This window comes from Thunnus albacares, chromosome 15 (assembly GCF_914725855.1).
Source record: "Thunnus albacares chromosome 15, fThuAlb1.1, whole genome shotgun sequence".
Classification (NCBI taxonomy): domain Eukaryota; kingdom Metazoa; phylum Chordata; class Actinopteri; order Scombriformes; family Scombridae; genus Thunnus; species Thunnus albacares.
In genome coordinates, this window is record NC_058120.1 from 11209467 (window position 1) to 11224715 (window position 15249).

Sequence of the window (15249 nt, forward strand, 5' to 3'; positions counted from 1 at the left end):
TCACTGCGTGATTGGAGTGCTGAAAAAAGTTGAGGCCATGTCATCTTTAATTTGTAGCGCGTCACGCAGCGACAAGTGTCAGGTGTCAGTTCCACTGAAAATGACTTGTGGCCTTTTGCTTTGTCGCTGGTAGTCTGAACACACAGTAAGGGGTTTTACGCTCCTCCTAAGTGCTATGCGCCATCTAGTGAACTGCTTGAGTATTGCACTGACATGGTAACAAGTAGAGTACAATGTAATTGACATTTAATCACTATGTAAGACACAATAAAATAAAAAAATATATAGGGGTGTCTATTTTAAGCCTCTTTAACTTATTATTTTAGCAATGAACTGTACCATAGTTCCAATGACTTTCTAATGTCTTTTTATGCTATCTTTAATTCCTTTAAAAAATTTGTTTTAACCCTTTACACTATATGCATATTTACATCTGGTATGCACATTTTTTAACCCTTTACACTTCTAACATGCTGGAAAAGCTACAGCAAGCACAGGTTTAGCCAGGCTAGCGGCATGGCTCTAGAGATTGCAATGTCAGTCGCTTTTATAAATATTCATAGTCCTCACATGATTAATCCTACTAACTTTGGTGATCCCCTGATTTTTTATATAGCACCACTGTTTATTTTATTTTAAAGTGAAACATTTCATCAACTATTGGATGGATTGCCATGGAATGTGGTCAAAGGGTTAATTTATGGTTGCATGATTACTTTTGTTTATGGTTACATAGATAAAGGGGGTGGTTCATTTTACCCGCTGGCTCTATTTACCCCGTTCTCCCCTACAGGCTACAGGTTACAGTATCTGCTAAATCAGGTGTTAAAAGGGGATATATTATGCTTTTTGTGTTTTTCTGTTATTTATATACTGTTATAATGTTGAATTTATGTTGGTAACATGGTCAAAGTTCTAAAACTTGAGGTTAACTTATGTAGAAATGCTGCCTGCAAGTCAAAAGCCAGGGCTTCAACCTACTCTGAACGCTTTGTTTGTTATATTTATTTCTACCTTGCAGATGAGCTGACATCAGCTCATCTCACTTACCTACAAATGGCTGTCTGTTCCATAGCCTTGGTTACTAAGGTTTTTCCATGTGTTGTTTGCGTTGTCCACCCTCATATTTCAGGTCAGGTTTTGGCTCAAGCATGTACTGAGAAGTTTCCATTTTGAGTAAAGAACAAGAAGAAGTAGCAAAATACTACCGCTATAGTTTGTTTCATGCTTTGATGATATAGCCTCCAGAGTTACTGTAAGTCTGCTGAGGGGCAACTTCTGAAAGCTGGCCAATCAGAATAGAGTGGAATCTTCGGAGACGGCCTGTTTCAGTACTGAGGGGCTGTTTAAAGGGTCAGTATGAGTTAAATAGGGAGCTTTTTGAACTGATATTGCAAAGACATTCCGGTAGAGTCCCAGAATAAAAAAGGAGACATGTAAATGTGCATAATATTTCCCTTTTAACTTGTGTTTTGTGTATTAATTTGTATGCTTCTTCTCTCTTGGCTCCATAAAATATGATATATGTAATATATGAAAATGTTTCAAATTGTTACTACTGCAGCACCAACAATAACAGAAGAATGGTGGCTTTTTTCATGCATTTTATTTTGACTTGATCAGAATTGGACATTATGAGAAGATAAATATATCCCAAGAGCACAAAAGCATTTTAGCTGCCTCCAGAGTCAGTTAAATGGTGTCAAAACATATTATATATACTTGCTTCTTGAAAGATGTTTTAAGCTAAGTGTGTGGCACACACATGGAAACATTTAATTCAGGTGAATCAGATTTATCACACTACAGCACAAACATCATTTGTAGTTGTCTCCCTTTGCTAAAGAGTAAATCAGGTGAATATTTATACTGTAAATCTTTAGTTGGTGTCAGTCGTGTTACAGATGGATGATATCAGCCAGCCTGCAACTCCTCCAGCGACGGGCGTAAGTGCAGTTCCTGCTCCTGAAAGACCAGGCACACCCACAGTGAGATCACATTACATATGAGGAATACCAAGAGATCATCAGCTCCCTGTTATACTCGTCTGTCCATAAGTAAAGCTTTTACTCTAGAGTGTAAAATAACTTACAACTTTATTTGCAGGGGATTAACAGGATTTTTATCTTCCTCCAGTAATGCTACAAGCATCATTCTATTTTATTCTCCACCCTTTTCGCTATTATGGAGCAAACACTTCTCACCCACTGACACTCCCAATGCTTCCTCCACCCACTTTGATTACCAGCACATATTACGTTTTAATCATTCATTTATTCAGCTGTACATGCCCTGCATATGTACAAAGGACAGTAAAAGCAAAAGCAAAGATCAAACATTTTGACATGTAAATCTGCAAATAAAACACAAGGATAAAATAGCAAAAGGTTGGGGCATTAGCCTAGACTGCTCCTCTTTACTATGAAAAGATACATGTTCATTGAGGTGAAAATTAATATAAATAAAATGTCTAGTTTACCCAATGACAGCAAGGTTTCCACCAGACTCCCAAATGTCATGCCTCCTCCAAAAGTACTTGCATAATATATTATGGAAGCAATGATGCTTGCTGCTATTCCATCTGAGGTGAAACCCAGGGCAGCCAGAAGAACAGGCAGAACAGCAGCCAGAGCAGAACGAGTCAGGAACACATTCCAGGCACCAGCTAGACAAGAACACAGCAGAAGACACTTTGTTTCTATTGATGAGAGTATAACATTTGAGGGATTGTTTTTCCTCAATTGTTTAAGCACATCTTCTAAAACACACTTCACCACCTCATTTTATACTGAGAGGCACAACACTTCATTTGTCCTGCATAAAGACGTCACGCTCTCGAAACATTTAACTCATCTGTCAACGTAAACCGTGACGTAACGTAAACCGATCAACTGCTGCATAGCTGCAAACAAAATTACATGTCCTTTCATCATTATTTCGGCATTACTTCTGTGTGAAAGCAACAGGACATAAATATAATGTGAGAAAATGAACTATGGTTTTCAGAAAGTGCAGACAGTGTTTTGAGTATCAGGATTTTCATTTGACATTCTGCAAAAGCAACTGAGAAAAACTGTAAAAGATGTACGTGCTCAAAGACTTTTTAACAAGTTGTGTTGATTCTGATTGATTTCCAAAGACTTTGCTAATATCTTACCTCCACCGGTAAGGAGGATCTTACCTGTCAATAAAGCACAAAAAGAAAACACAAGTTACCATGTTATCCATGCTGAGCAGATATGTTTGCTATGCTGGTTAATATTAAGAAAAAGTGTTGTCAAAGGAACATTTATACTCACAAAGTTCTTCCATGTCAGCTTTAGGAGTGATCAGCCTGTGATGAGGCGTGTAATGTACAACCTGATGCATGGGTAAGGCTATATATACCCTGTTGTTGTCATTTCTGAGAAACTGAAACTAAAGAGCAACAATGATGTAAATAAAAACAAATTTTCATTTTTAACCAGAATACCCCTTCAATTCAGAATAAATGGATATAAAAGATATTTATTGTGCACTTGTGATCTACTGTCTGTTTAACTGTACCACCTTTTTCAAGATCTCTTTATGTTTGTTTCCCTTTATGTCCTTTATGTTTGTTATTTGATTCATTGTTTGTTTGTTTGTTCCCTTTTGCCGTACACTTTATTACACTATTGTTTTGCATTATGATGTAATATTTACTTGTGTGGACCTCAAGAAGAGTAGTTGCTACCTTGGGATCGGGTAATAGGAATCCAAGATTTAAAAAAACAAAACAGTAAACTTGTCTTTTGTTACAGTTCTGTTATTTGTAACATTTATTTCTCAATATTCAGTTCACTTTTTCAAAACTCTTCACGCAGTCAGCACAACAGAAGTCAATGTGGGCTAAACTGTGGATTGCTTTTCATTGCTTTGACACAAAATGACCCCATCTTTGACGATAGGGCATTCCTTGAAATTCACATTCAGTCAAGTTACATAAAATCGTCCTCCTGTCAAGTTAGAATCAGCTGACAAATGCAACTAAATGCTTGTTGGTCTCTGTCTCCCCCTGCTGTGGAGAGGAATGATCATTCTGTATTATTGGATCTGGCTTTTAATTTTTTATTTTAATTCTTGATTTGTTTGCGAAAGACAGGGAACAGATATTAACACAGTCAGTTTTACTTCAGATCTGAAGCAATAAAAACTTCATTGCATAACAGTCCATGGCGAGTTTGGCCTTACTCAGTTACAACTTGCTTCACATGCATACAGAACAGCAGAGCAACAGTACGAATAACAACACACCTACAGTAAATGACACAATAAGACAGACAGGGAGGCGACGACAAGAGGGACACTGAATTTGCGGCACTTTAGTGACAACTAGCAGAAATGAAAGTTACTCTCAATGGATGTCAGTAAGGGCTGCATATGTTATTTTTATTATCTTCTACAAGAATAATAATAAATAATTATGAAGTTAGATATTAAAAATGTTACCATCATACTAAGTTTGTTTGTAAATTTATTAAAATACATTCATATACAATAATCAAACAACCACATGTACCAACATGCATGACTGACGCCAAAAAATCCATAAAACAATAGTGAGAAAAAGGCACCAGTTTAACACACAGACAAGCGGTAAAATGATAAAACTGTATAAATCCAAACGATGACTCTGCATAAAGTGATATGCTGCTTTTAATCACATTAGCACATCCAGGCTGCATTCAGACTCACTCTTTATCAAAAATAGTCTTGACAAGTCACATGATGTTTGATTTGTAACCCAGCTGACATCTAAATAAATTATGTTTAGCACTTTCTAATATTTGGTTCTGTTTGATTTAAAATACACTTAATTTTACAGGCTAATACAACAGATTGCTGGTATGTGTGGAAAATTTCCCACTGCAAATGGAGATTTTAAACACAACTAGTTTTGAGCACCACTCTCTAAGAAGACACTTCTTATAAAGGGTTTAAAAGATGTAACCAATGGCTTTATTAATGGTTTATAAATGATTTACTAATGCTTTAAAGAGCAGTTATAAGCCATTAATTAACAGATTTAAGGTGAATGGTTTGTGAATAATTCCTTTGGCTGGTCTTTATCCTTTCTGTTTAGTAATAATACCATTAATAAAGCCTAAATGCCTAATTAGTGGTCCAACTAGTCAAACATATTTTTGACAACATGACAAGATGAATTCTGTTCTAATTAATAGCTTAGAATTAATCTATAAACATTATGACCGTAATCTATTGACCATTAATCCATTAGTTACAATTTATAAACCCTTTATAAAGAGTGTTGTAGGTGGGACCACTTCATAAACTTATAATAACCAGAATAGGTAAAAATTACCCTTTGAATGAATTGAAATGTCATAAACTGTTAATATAAGAACTTGTGAATTACTGTAATGACATCACATTATTATTATATATAAGTTATACTGCATCAACTGGATTTTATTACATTTTCAACCCATTTCAATCATAGTTTTGGTAACTTATAACATTTTCCGTCAGTTCCAACATCTTAAGCTGCCGAATGCCAAAATGAAATGTCCCTTTAGTCTCCTTTGCTTCTGCACAGTGATGTCCTCTTTAAAAAGGTTACTTGAGTGCTGAAGACGTCTCTTTGTCTTTAATTCCTTTCTTAGCAACTCTCTGAGCGATACCGTAGGGCACATGGCACGCCACTGTCCCTAGCTCTGCTGCCCCTTCCACATGAAACATCTGGTCATCAAAGAAAATGTGTGGCCTGATCTTCTCCAGCATGGGGCCCTTGGGTGCCCCTGCCAGAAAGAGAGCCTCATCGATCTCTAGACCCCATGAGCGCAGAGTTTTTAGGGCTCTGGTACCAGAACTGGCTGCACTGCGAGCTGTCACCAGGTAGGTACGGATAGGGCAGTCCATACGCTGGCCTTTGCCATAAAACTTCTTCTGCAGCTTTCCTAAAGCCTCCAGGAAGCCCTTCAATGGCCCCTGCAGACAGAAGGGAGAATAATGGACAGTCAGCTCACAGTGCATTTGGAAGTTTTCTGTGTTTATATTTGGTTTAGGAGACATAAAATTCATATAATTGTTAGAATCTCAGCCAAGAGAGCAAACTATGCCCCATAAGTAGTTTACCAATTTAAATTATAATTTTGGCTTATGATAATTTGGGTCTAATTTCATACTTTCTTCATAGTTTCATAGCCATCGCTTGTCCATTCAGGCCTAATTACATCGTACTTGCCAAGTTATTCTGGCAATGCTGTGACATCACAAAAAAACAAACTTAACAAATGTAAAACTGTCTGTTGTAAACCAATGAAATGAATGAAGTTGTGCATGCACACTGTTTTCCTGCTCAATTAAGGATTATTGCAGACAACTCAGTGTGCTCACTTTGTCTGATCACTTGTTTCTTGCCATGTCAAACTTTGTTATAGCGATGTCACCATGTTTGCAGATCACACAAATTATTTTGGTGATTGAAATGATGGTCAGAAGTAATAAGACCCAGATTGTAGTAACCCAGAATTGGGTGTACTACATTTTCAATAGCTGTGTGGTACTGATAATTGTCACTCTGTGTATACTGTACATGGTCCAGAGGCTTGTTCTCATGTGCCTTCTCATGCTCAAAGAACTTGTCAAGTCCGTGGGCCTTGAAAATGCGTTCAGACTCATCAGAGAAGAGGACAGCGTCACCATCAAATGCAACGCGCAGCTGAGTCTCCGATACTTCCTTCATCTTCTCTGGGGTAAACATTGTGGCTGCTGCTATACCTGATTCACACACAATATTTTAAACACACATCGTACAGTACATGTACACAGACAGAGTTTAACAGCTGTTGCTGTTGAAAATCAGTTACACATCACCAGATCTTAGCAGCACATATCAGACACTATAATAAACTTCTGCCTCCTTAGTCTAGTGCTACAGCTTCTAAGTGAAATGAGACTCTGAACTGACCTTCCTCCAGAGCTTCCCGAACCTTGGCTGCATCAGCAGACAAGTATAAGTTAGTGTGGTAGGCCTTCAGGTAGCCGATGGGGCTGTTTCCACCAGTCATACAGAAGCGCTCGATGAACAGCTCTGCAGACAGGAGGAAGCAAAAGTTCAGTAAACATCAGTGTACATAGAATTGAAGATGTACAGAAATCAACTGATCACATTGTTCACACAAAAAGGTCAACTTTTTGTTAAAGAAATTTATATGGGCCACATATGTTAGTTATTGTTTCACTGTAGAGTTTGTACACCACTCACGGGGGGGGGGGGGGGGGGGGGGGGGGTTGTATTCAGTTTGTTGCAATCTGCAAACTCACTGCTAGATGCCACTAAATCTTCCACACTGGTCCTGTAAATGCTGTTATTACAATTTTGATGAATAAAACTTAAATACCAGGAATGCTTCCAACTTGAGATAGATAATGTTTCTGCAATTTCAGAAAATGACAACAAAGAATAAAGAATCAGGGGCAACTGGGGGCATAACCACCTATTTTTACATTCATCACAGTAATGTCAAATACTGGTTGTCAGCAGTGTGTTGCTTTAGGCAGCAGAGCAGGGAAAGGAACAACGAACCCGGTGTGACGTGAAAGCAGAGAGCCTGAGATCTTGTCTCGGGCAGTGCAGATTTTTCCGCTTGGCTTGACTACATCAGTGGGTGCTGGGTGTGGGATCCCCGACTCCCATCACTTCCCTTGGGGGACATAATGTGGTGGACCATGAGAAAGATCCCACAATAACCAACAGCAGTCCCTGTTCATCCACAGGGAGGAGGGTGACCCCTTAAACTGAATGGGAATCAGTAGACACGCGGGGCTTCACAAAGGAAATAAACAAAATAGCTTCAGTTGAACAGTGTAGCATCACAGAACAAGAGATTCTTAGAGTACAGGCCAGTTCATTTTCCTTTCCTTTTCCTCTCTGTCTTTGTCTTATTCTCTCTCTTCCGTTCGCTGAGTCAACGGAGGATACTTGTACTTGTACATGTATTGAGTAGACTTCATGTACACACTTGTATGTCTGTGCGACCTGGAGAGGGACACTGGGTCATAAAGTCACTCACAGTGTGGGAATAGAGAGGACCAGCTGTGCAGAGTCTACAGCAGTGACCGCACACTGTAGTCCAGCCAACACATGGATCTGTGCTAGGTCTTGCTCTGTTTCAGGAGATCACACAATGGAAACCCACAAGTTTTTTGGAATTGATACCTGCAAACTGTCCAAGTAAGCACACTATACACATACAGAGTGCTTACATCCAGTTCAGTTTACAGCCTTGTTATTGATCTTGAAGGTGATGAAAAGGGGCAACCCTGCTGACTTTAAAAAAAAATAACTCAGCAGGACAGCCTTGAAGTTGTATCAACAGTTAATTGACCCTCCAGCATGAAAAAAATAACTGAACTGTGTCAACAATCATTGGCTGAAGTGATGGCTTGACACAAGCAGAGCACAGGTCAGAAAATGAACTGCATCAGCAAAAAGTAGCTCAGTTCATTCAGAGGCAACTATAAGGCAGGGAATGTTTCATATTTTCCTAATCATCAACAAATCCCAATACTTTCCGACTGCCAAAGCCTTTCTATGGCTCTGAGCCCCAAGCCCATTTGTTCAAACGCAAAACAGAAATCATTAAAAAAGGGTCATGAATATGTAGTTCATTTTTTTTGTAAAGAAAAAAAGTCTTAATACTTTCCAAAATTTCTGGGTAAAGTAGTTTTTAGCAAATGTGTCTCAAATAGGAGCCACGGACTGGCTCAGAATCACACATGAATAAGGTTTCTAAAATTGCTAAAATTGACATTTATTGTCAACTTGAGCTAAAATAATATAATAATAATGTTAGTAAGCTAAGTCAATGAATGTATGTGGATGAGTGTAGTGTGTGATGCATGGAAACAAAACACAAAGCCCTAACCATACTGGCTAACGAAGGCCTAGGTGGAAGAAAAGAGAAAGATGTTAGTAGGCTGAGGCCTGATAATTCAGGTGTAGGCAGTTTCTTGATGTCCTCTCCAACTCTGCCTATTGGCTCCTGAGCCAGGAATCCAAACCAACCACACAAGCAGCAGGCAGAGAGGGAGGAATGTCACAGATTATATAACACATTTGTTGGAGATTGCTTTCAGCTGTGGATTTGTCACACTACTAGTATTTACAGTAGCAGGATCGTATATGATGGATTGACTATAAATACGATAAACCACAGTGACCATGTTCATTGAAATGAAAGAGAGAAGTCACCTGCACAACACTGTCGCTCATTCATGTGTTTTTAATTTTTTTCTTTAACATATACACTAGTGCTGTCTAGCACAGAGAAACAATCTGAATACTTGTTAGTAGAATCAATTCATTGTTGGTTTTGATCTTTTCTGGGATTTAATGACAAAAAGAAACATGTAGCACCACACTTATCCTTTAAATCTCATGTAATTTGGTAAAAAAAACAAAGTCCTAACAATGCTTGACAAGCATCTATTATTATCTCTGGTATCCATCCATTTCTAATAATGTACTTTATCAGGTGTCACTACCTGACCCAAGTATGAAGCTTCACCAACTCTTCACCAACGGATGTTGATGGCCTCATTGATCTTTATCCTGCGGATATCATAGATTATTGTAAAGTGATAAAAGCATCACCCTTTATTAATGACTTAACAACCATTTATAACTGCAGATATGATGCCTTAATTATAAGAGAGGCAGATTTAATAAAGAGTCAGGAGTCGTTCACATTTTAAGTCTTATGGTCTGCAATAATAAATGTTAGTAATTCATTAATCTTAATCTTCATTAAAGGGTTCTTCCACTACAGTACAGTCTTCGTTTAAGTGTGCAGTTTCATCAATGTCCTGTGAAAACCACACATCTCCAAAATGTGATCGAGAGAGAAGTCTCATTTATTTAGCTTAAAGGTTCTATATGTAAGAATCAGAAATTCCCTTTCATTAGTGACACCGGTGGCCGTTAAGTGAGCTGCAGTCAGCATCCTGTTGCTTGCACTCTGTGATTTATGTACACGTTACCCTTCAGTTTTGAAAAATTCTAAGTGGATGAACACCATCCATCAAAAGGGATTTTTCACAGGTATCAAAAAGGTAAAGACAAGCACATCTGTGCATCGTCCCTGCGTATCAGTAACTCACGGTGATGATTGATGGTATTGATGAGTCGCAGGCCGACGTATGCATGGTTGTTGGTCATGAGCACAACATCAAAGAGCTCCTCGCTCTCGGGGTAAAGCTCCCTCAGGCGAGTGTTCACAGCCTCCAGAGCCTGGGAACACAGCCAAACACAGATTTGAGTTATAAAAAAAGATAATACTGAACCCCTGCAGTGGGAATGGCAGTGCATGTGTTTGTTCGAGTGGGTTGGTGTTTAACGCATATTATGCATTCACCTCCTCCAGAAACACGACCTAACACATAACACTGACACCAGGGAATCATTCTACATTTGGTTTGATATAGTGTGTATGTATATAAGTTTTTGAGAGTGTGCTCGGGTGTGATTGTGTGTTTCTCCACCTCTTCTTTTCTCTGACCTTGACAAAGGAGAAGGCAGGGCCGGGGCTAAAAGGCTCCGTTTCATGCTCCACCTGATACTTAATGTACTCTTCCATGCCTTGCTGCTCATAAATCTGCTGCTCCTTCTCCATGTTGAAGAGGACTCTTGACGACACAGCGATGGTGATGGCATTCTCCGGCTTGGGCTGGAGGATCAGAGATTAAATGTGTCTCATTTTCATCCAGCTCAAGAAGAGTTGATGTCATATAATCAGGTTTCAGAGTTGCAACTGTTCTTCAAATTCATTTATTCCTTTTTTTTTTACCAAGCAAAGCCTTGTGGAGTACATTATTCATATTCTGCAGCAGTTGAATAAGGATATTGAAACTTTTGCTTATTCGCTGACTCTGACAGTTCCCAGTAGACAGGACTAATTTAATAAAGGCTTTAATGCCACTGCCTGACCTACAACAGCGGGTAAAGTGAGTGATCTGATGTGACAGAATACAAGTGACAGTGTGATATGAAATACTTTCCTCTGCAAGACTCTGATAGTGCACACACATACCAGAACTGGCTGACACTTGTTAACTCTTTGGAGGCACAAAATGTAACACACTGTAATTGTTACTGTAATCTTGAACTTTTTGATCATATTTTGACAGATAACCATAAGAAAATAGTGCTATTTGAGAATTTTCATGTTTTATGAACAACAATCATTGAGTTATGTTCAGAAATTTTAGATACAAGATTAATCTATTTAAATTGTCTGCCATTTTAACATTAAACCTGGGAGTGAAAATAATTATTATTTACAGAACTTGACTAATTACTTCAATTACTTAAGAAGTATTACATATTTGTGGCAGACTTACAACAGAGACAACTCCATGCATCCTGCCAGGACCTGAAGTTGCCGTTGTTGTGTCTGTTTTTGTGTTTGGATGCATTTTCTTCAGGTAAGAAATCCAATCGAGTCTTTAGGGAGAGCTATCCACCTGATCTGAAACAAGATCCCTCTATGCTTTGCTCAGTTTCCAGCTGACACAATAAAGCCTCCCTGAGCCTCTGTATCCTGTTTCACACAAATATATTTCCACATAACCCTCTATTCACTAACTAAACTGAAGGCTGCAACACACACAATTAAACTCTATTAGACAGCAACCTGCTGTGTTATACCAGACCAGGACTTTGATAAAGTTGAGAGGTCAGGGTGTCTGTCTTCTCTCATCTGTCATTTATCATGTGACATCAGTCTTGGCCACTGTGAAATAAGCCACCTCAAATAGTGAAAGCAAGTGTGTGTGCAGGGTTTTCACTGCCAAGAAAGAGCATCACAATTCAGCTCCAAAGTGATGACAACAAGATTAAATTTGACTTTAATTTATCCCAAATAACAATAAAATAACTGATATTCATAATTCAGTCTTCATGGCAACAACTCAGATAAAGACAAGACAAACTGTAACTTTAAATGGATGCTGCGTAAGGCTCTGGGGATACTCACTGGTTTAGGTTTCTTGGTAGGGGTGGAGGGCTTCAGAACCGTCCTAGCATCTTCCCAGGGGGCTCGATTGCTACTGCTGCTGCCATTCCTGGTCAAGTCCTGTCCACCAATGGTCAGAGTTTGACCGTTGTTAACATTCATCTTACCTCTTTGGCTCACCACTATCCTAACTCTCTCAGGTCCACACTGAGTCCCAGTGTGCCCCCCCGATAGCTCTCCCTGTAGTCTCCCTCTCTCTGGCAGGAGTTCCCAACAAAGTCCTTACTCACTCTAGCACATTAGCAATTTGAATTCAGTCGTGGTGCACTCAGGAGATGGATCGATCTGACTGTAGCTGCAGAGCCACTCAGCTAAATGCTCTGAAAAAAAGCAGAGCAGGAACGAGATGTTGCAGAATAAAAGAGGGATGAGAGTAATTCAGTTAAAGATACAATTCAAGCTGTTAATAGTTCTTCTAATCCCTGACATCTTACGTATTATATTCCTCGCTCAGCTTCTCTGTGCTTGTCTTTCTCTGTGTCACTCTCTCATGCACACAACTGACTTAAAGCCATTTTGCATCCTCCCCCTTTTTAACCCTTTCTGTGTGTTATTCCCTGGAGCAGCAGCAGAGCATGTGATTGAATCTATGTGACAACTGCTCGTTGCACCCTTTGGACAGAACAGACCGGTGTGTCAAAGCACCACTGTGTCATGATGCTTGTAATGTATTTATGCTTCCCTTCTCCTAATACAAGGGTGGAGTTTGAAATCGTAGAAGCAAAGCTATTTTCTCACACAGTGCATTTATAGGTCATTTAAAAAGAAGATTGTTGTTGTTTTTCTTTTAGATTTATAACTACAAAAGCAGTTGAGGTACATTTTATCCCATATGATCTCTACTCCCAATGTACAATACCATTTCATGTCCCGGCTCAGCAGTGTGGGAAATGGAGTCCATCCTTGGTCATTTGTGTCCCACTGTGCATCTAATGATAATTTCTTCTTGCCTCTTCTCATGTAAACCCCTGCAGGATCTTTCCATGGATTGAATTACAGAGCAGCAGTCCCAGTTGCCAGGCAACGGCTAGGGAGTCAGGCTGGCTGGGACACCAAGATCTGATTGGCTGTGGAGACACCAGACTGCATATATAACCCTCCAAATATGGCATCAGTCAGAGAGACAGGTAATGCAATGAGCAAAGATGAAAGTGTAGATGTTGCTTTGAGGGTTACACGTTATAAATAATATTAGCAAATGCTTTTATCACAACAAACGGGCAATTTACCATCTGCAGATGGTTTCTGGGAAGAGGATATTGAGCAGGCATCCATGCAGGGACTCAAGGAACAAAAGGATATTAAAGACTCAGCCTGCTGCTGGACACATCCATTACGGTCATCATCTTTATATACTCGTCAGCATTAAAGGTAGCAAATCAATCTGTTGACATCAGACGAGACTATATATGTAAAAACATTTTTGCTAAAACCTGTAGAAACCAACATTTAAAAAAAAAATGAGTTAAATATTTCTTTTCACTACTTTTCAGTGTAAATCTACAGTGATGCTTCATATATTTTACATGCATTGACATCAAAATTGTACCAAATTACAGTCAGGATTGATACTATTATCTGTTCAATACCTCTAGAGACAGCACACATGAAACCAACAGTGCCAAGTGCCATTTGCGATTGTGTCGATGTAACCAACATAATATAATATTTGTCGGGCTGTGACCACACACTCTCCCACAGGCTCTCCAGAGACCAGATGCAGAGTTTTTACTGATTGGCTGGAAGAAGGATTATGTGGCTTAAATTGTCTGGCACTAGACCAACTGTAGAGGCATACAATATATCTGTTCTCTTAAGTATAAGATATGTTAAAAATTAAATATGCAAACCCATTAGTGTGTACCAACATGTAGGTATGCATTAGAGTAAGACCTGTGGATTTTTCCAAAACATTTAGATTAAATCTGAAAAACACTTGGGTTGCTTTGTTATTTAAAGTCTCCTAGAAGTGTGGTGGTATTACAGTTCCTCTCGAATGCTAAAACACATTTCTTGAAATTATGCCCCATTTCCCAAAACTCTAAACACAAGTGCATAACTGCACACTCATGTTGCATGTCAAAACCAAACTCTCCACTCAAAACTATGTAATCTTACATCTAAACTAAACTTTACCTTTAGACATCACACAAAAGCCATCAAACATAGAGTGTACTGTAACGTACTGTAAAAATATGCAACTGATAAAGAGGAGAGAAATACAGCAAAATAATTTCCATGTATTTACCAATATAAACCAATGAATAAAAAGAAAAACAGTTTGTACATAAAGAAAGAAATCACATTTATTCTGCCTCAAGTCTTTGTGGATCCATTGTTCCACAACAAATGAACTGACCCACAGCCCCGCTATCTATCTATCCTGAGGTTCTGATTGGTGTGTGAACAATTTTGACTCTTAGTGTTTCTACCTGGGGAATTATGTGTTAATTGGGTTCCACCTGTGACTTGAGTTGATGATATTGAATCCCAATGCTTTCTAAATGAGCACATGAGTGAAAACAGGGGAGTATTGTTTATAGTTTTGAGAAATGGGTCTGTCTTTTCATAAATGCCACCATGGTTTGGGATGTTTAGTTAATAGGCCCAGTAATAGTATGTAAGTAATAATGAAAGACTGTAAAAGTTCAGTCATTTCTTGCATTTCATGCTCACAGCCACTAGAGTGTAGTAGAGGATAAGTAAGCCTTTCATTGTATGTTGTATTGGTTCATTCATTCCTCTGAGCCCTGTAGACAAAGAGGATATGAAAGAGAAACTCTGCTTGTTTGAGAAAGGAAGTTGATCTGAAATCCTGAATATTATATTTTGACTCTGGAATAGTAAATAATACTCTTTTTACAAGGACTTTCGGTGTGTCAGTGATAATCAATTTGGATTATTATGAGCCAAAAACTTAATGTTTCAGTAGAATAGACTTAATATTTCCAACATTCAGTACAGAATGACAAGCATTTTGTTTCATAAAAGAAAATAATGATGATTTAAAGCTTCACATAATGTACAAATATTTCATCTAAAATGAGCCTCTAGACTAGCAAAGAAACCCCTAAAAAAACATTATTAAATGTTAAAATTATTATTTAATCTTTCTCTGCAGTAGAAAGTAAAGACTTCACATTCTGCTGTTCCTGTGAAACATCAGTGAAACATTTGCTATTTTTGAAAC

At 38.5% G+C, this 15249-nt stretch overlaps 2 protein-coding genes across 4 annotated transcripts; both read right to left on the reverse strand.

Annotated features, from left to right (window-relative positions):
• Positions 1–1596: 1596 nt before the first annotated feature.
• LOC122998868 (interferon alpha-inducible protein 27-like protein 2A) lies at positions 1597–3403 on the reverse strand. The gene is made up of 4 exons (XM_044375906.1): positions 3300–3403; positions 3158–3181; positions 2480–2665; positions 1597–1965 (listed from the first exon to the last, which is right to left on the reverse strand). Exons 1-4 carry the CDS (start codon positions 3367–3369, stop codon positions 1880–1882), a joined length of 366 nt encoding a protein of 121 aa, XP_044231841.1. The 5' UTR covers positions 3370–3403; the 3' UTR covers positions 1597–1879.
• Positions 3404–3839: 436 nt separating this feature from the next.
• Positions 3840–12583, reverse strand: LOC122999000 (cytosolic 5'-nucleotidase 1A-like). 3 transcript variants are annotated; one of them, XM_044376060.1, is made up of 7 exons: positions 12494–12574; positions 12021–12379; positions 10545–10712; positions 10147–10276; positions 6953–7075; positions 6578–6762; positions 3840–5970 (listed from the first exon to the last, which is right to left on the reverse strand). In XM_044376060.1, the coding sequence occupies exons 2-7, from the start codon at positions 12159–12161 to the stop codon at positions 5599–5601; spliced, it is 1119 nt and encodes a 372-aa protein (XP_044231995.1). In that variant the 5' UTR covers positions 12162–12379; positions 12494–12574; the 3' UTR covers positions 3840–5598. The 3 variants fall into 3 exon arrangements, with proteins under 3 accessions (XP_044231995.1, XP_044231996.1, XP_044231997.1); XM_044376061.1 differs by having other exon boundaries at positions 12021–12583; XM_044376062.1 differs by lacking the exons at positions 12021–12379; positions 12494–12574 and adding an exon at positions 11386–11641.
• Positions 12584–15249: the final 2666 nt, after the last annotated feature.

Bases quoted from the DNA above. Each gene is read 5' to 3' on its own strand.
- LOC122998868 (XM_044375906.1), bottom strand. From the start codon at position 3,369: ATGCATCAGGTTGTACATTACACGCCTCATCACAGGCTGATCACTCCT. The intron at 2,666-3,157 runs GTAAGATATTAG...GTTCTTGTCTAG, and splicing joins GATCCTCCTTACCGGTGGAG to CTGGTGCCTGGAATGTGTTC. The intron at 1,966-2,479 runs GTAAACTAGACA...CTGGTCTTTCAG, and splicing joins GGAAACCTTGCTGTCATTGG to GAGCAGGAACTGCACTTACG.
- LOC122999000 (XM_044376061.1), bottom strand. From the start codon at position 12,161: ATGAATGTTAACAACGGTCAAACTCTGACCATTGGTGGACAGGACTTG. The intron at 10,713-12,020 runs GTGAGTATCCCC...CTGATCCTCCAG, and splicing joins CTACCAAGAAACCTAAACCA to CCCAAGCCGGAGAATGCCAT. The intron at 7,076-10,146 runs GTGAGTTACTGA...TCCTGTCTGCAG, and splicing joins CAATACCATCAATCATCACC to AGCTGTTCATCGAGCGCTTC.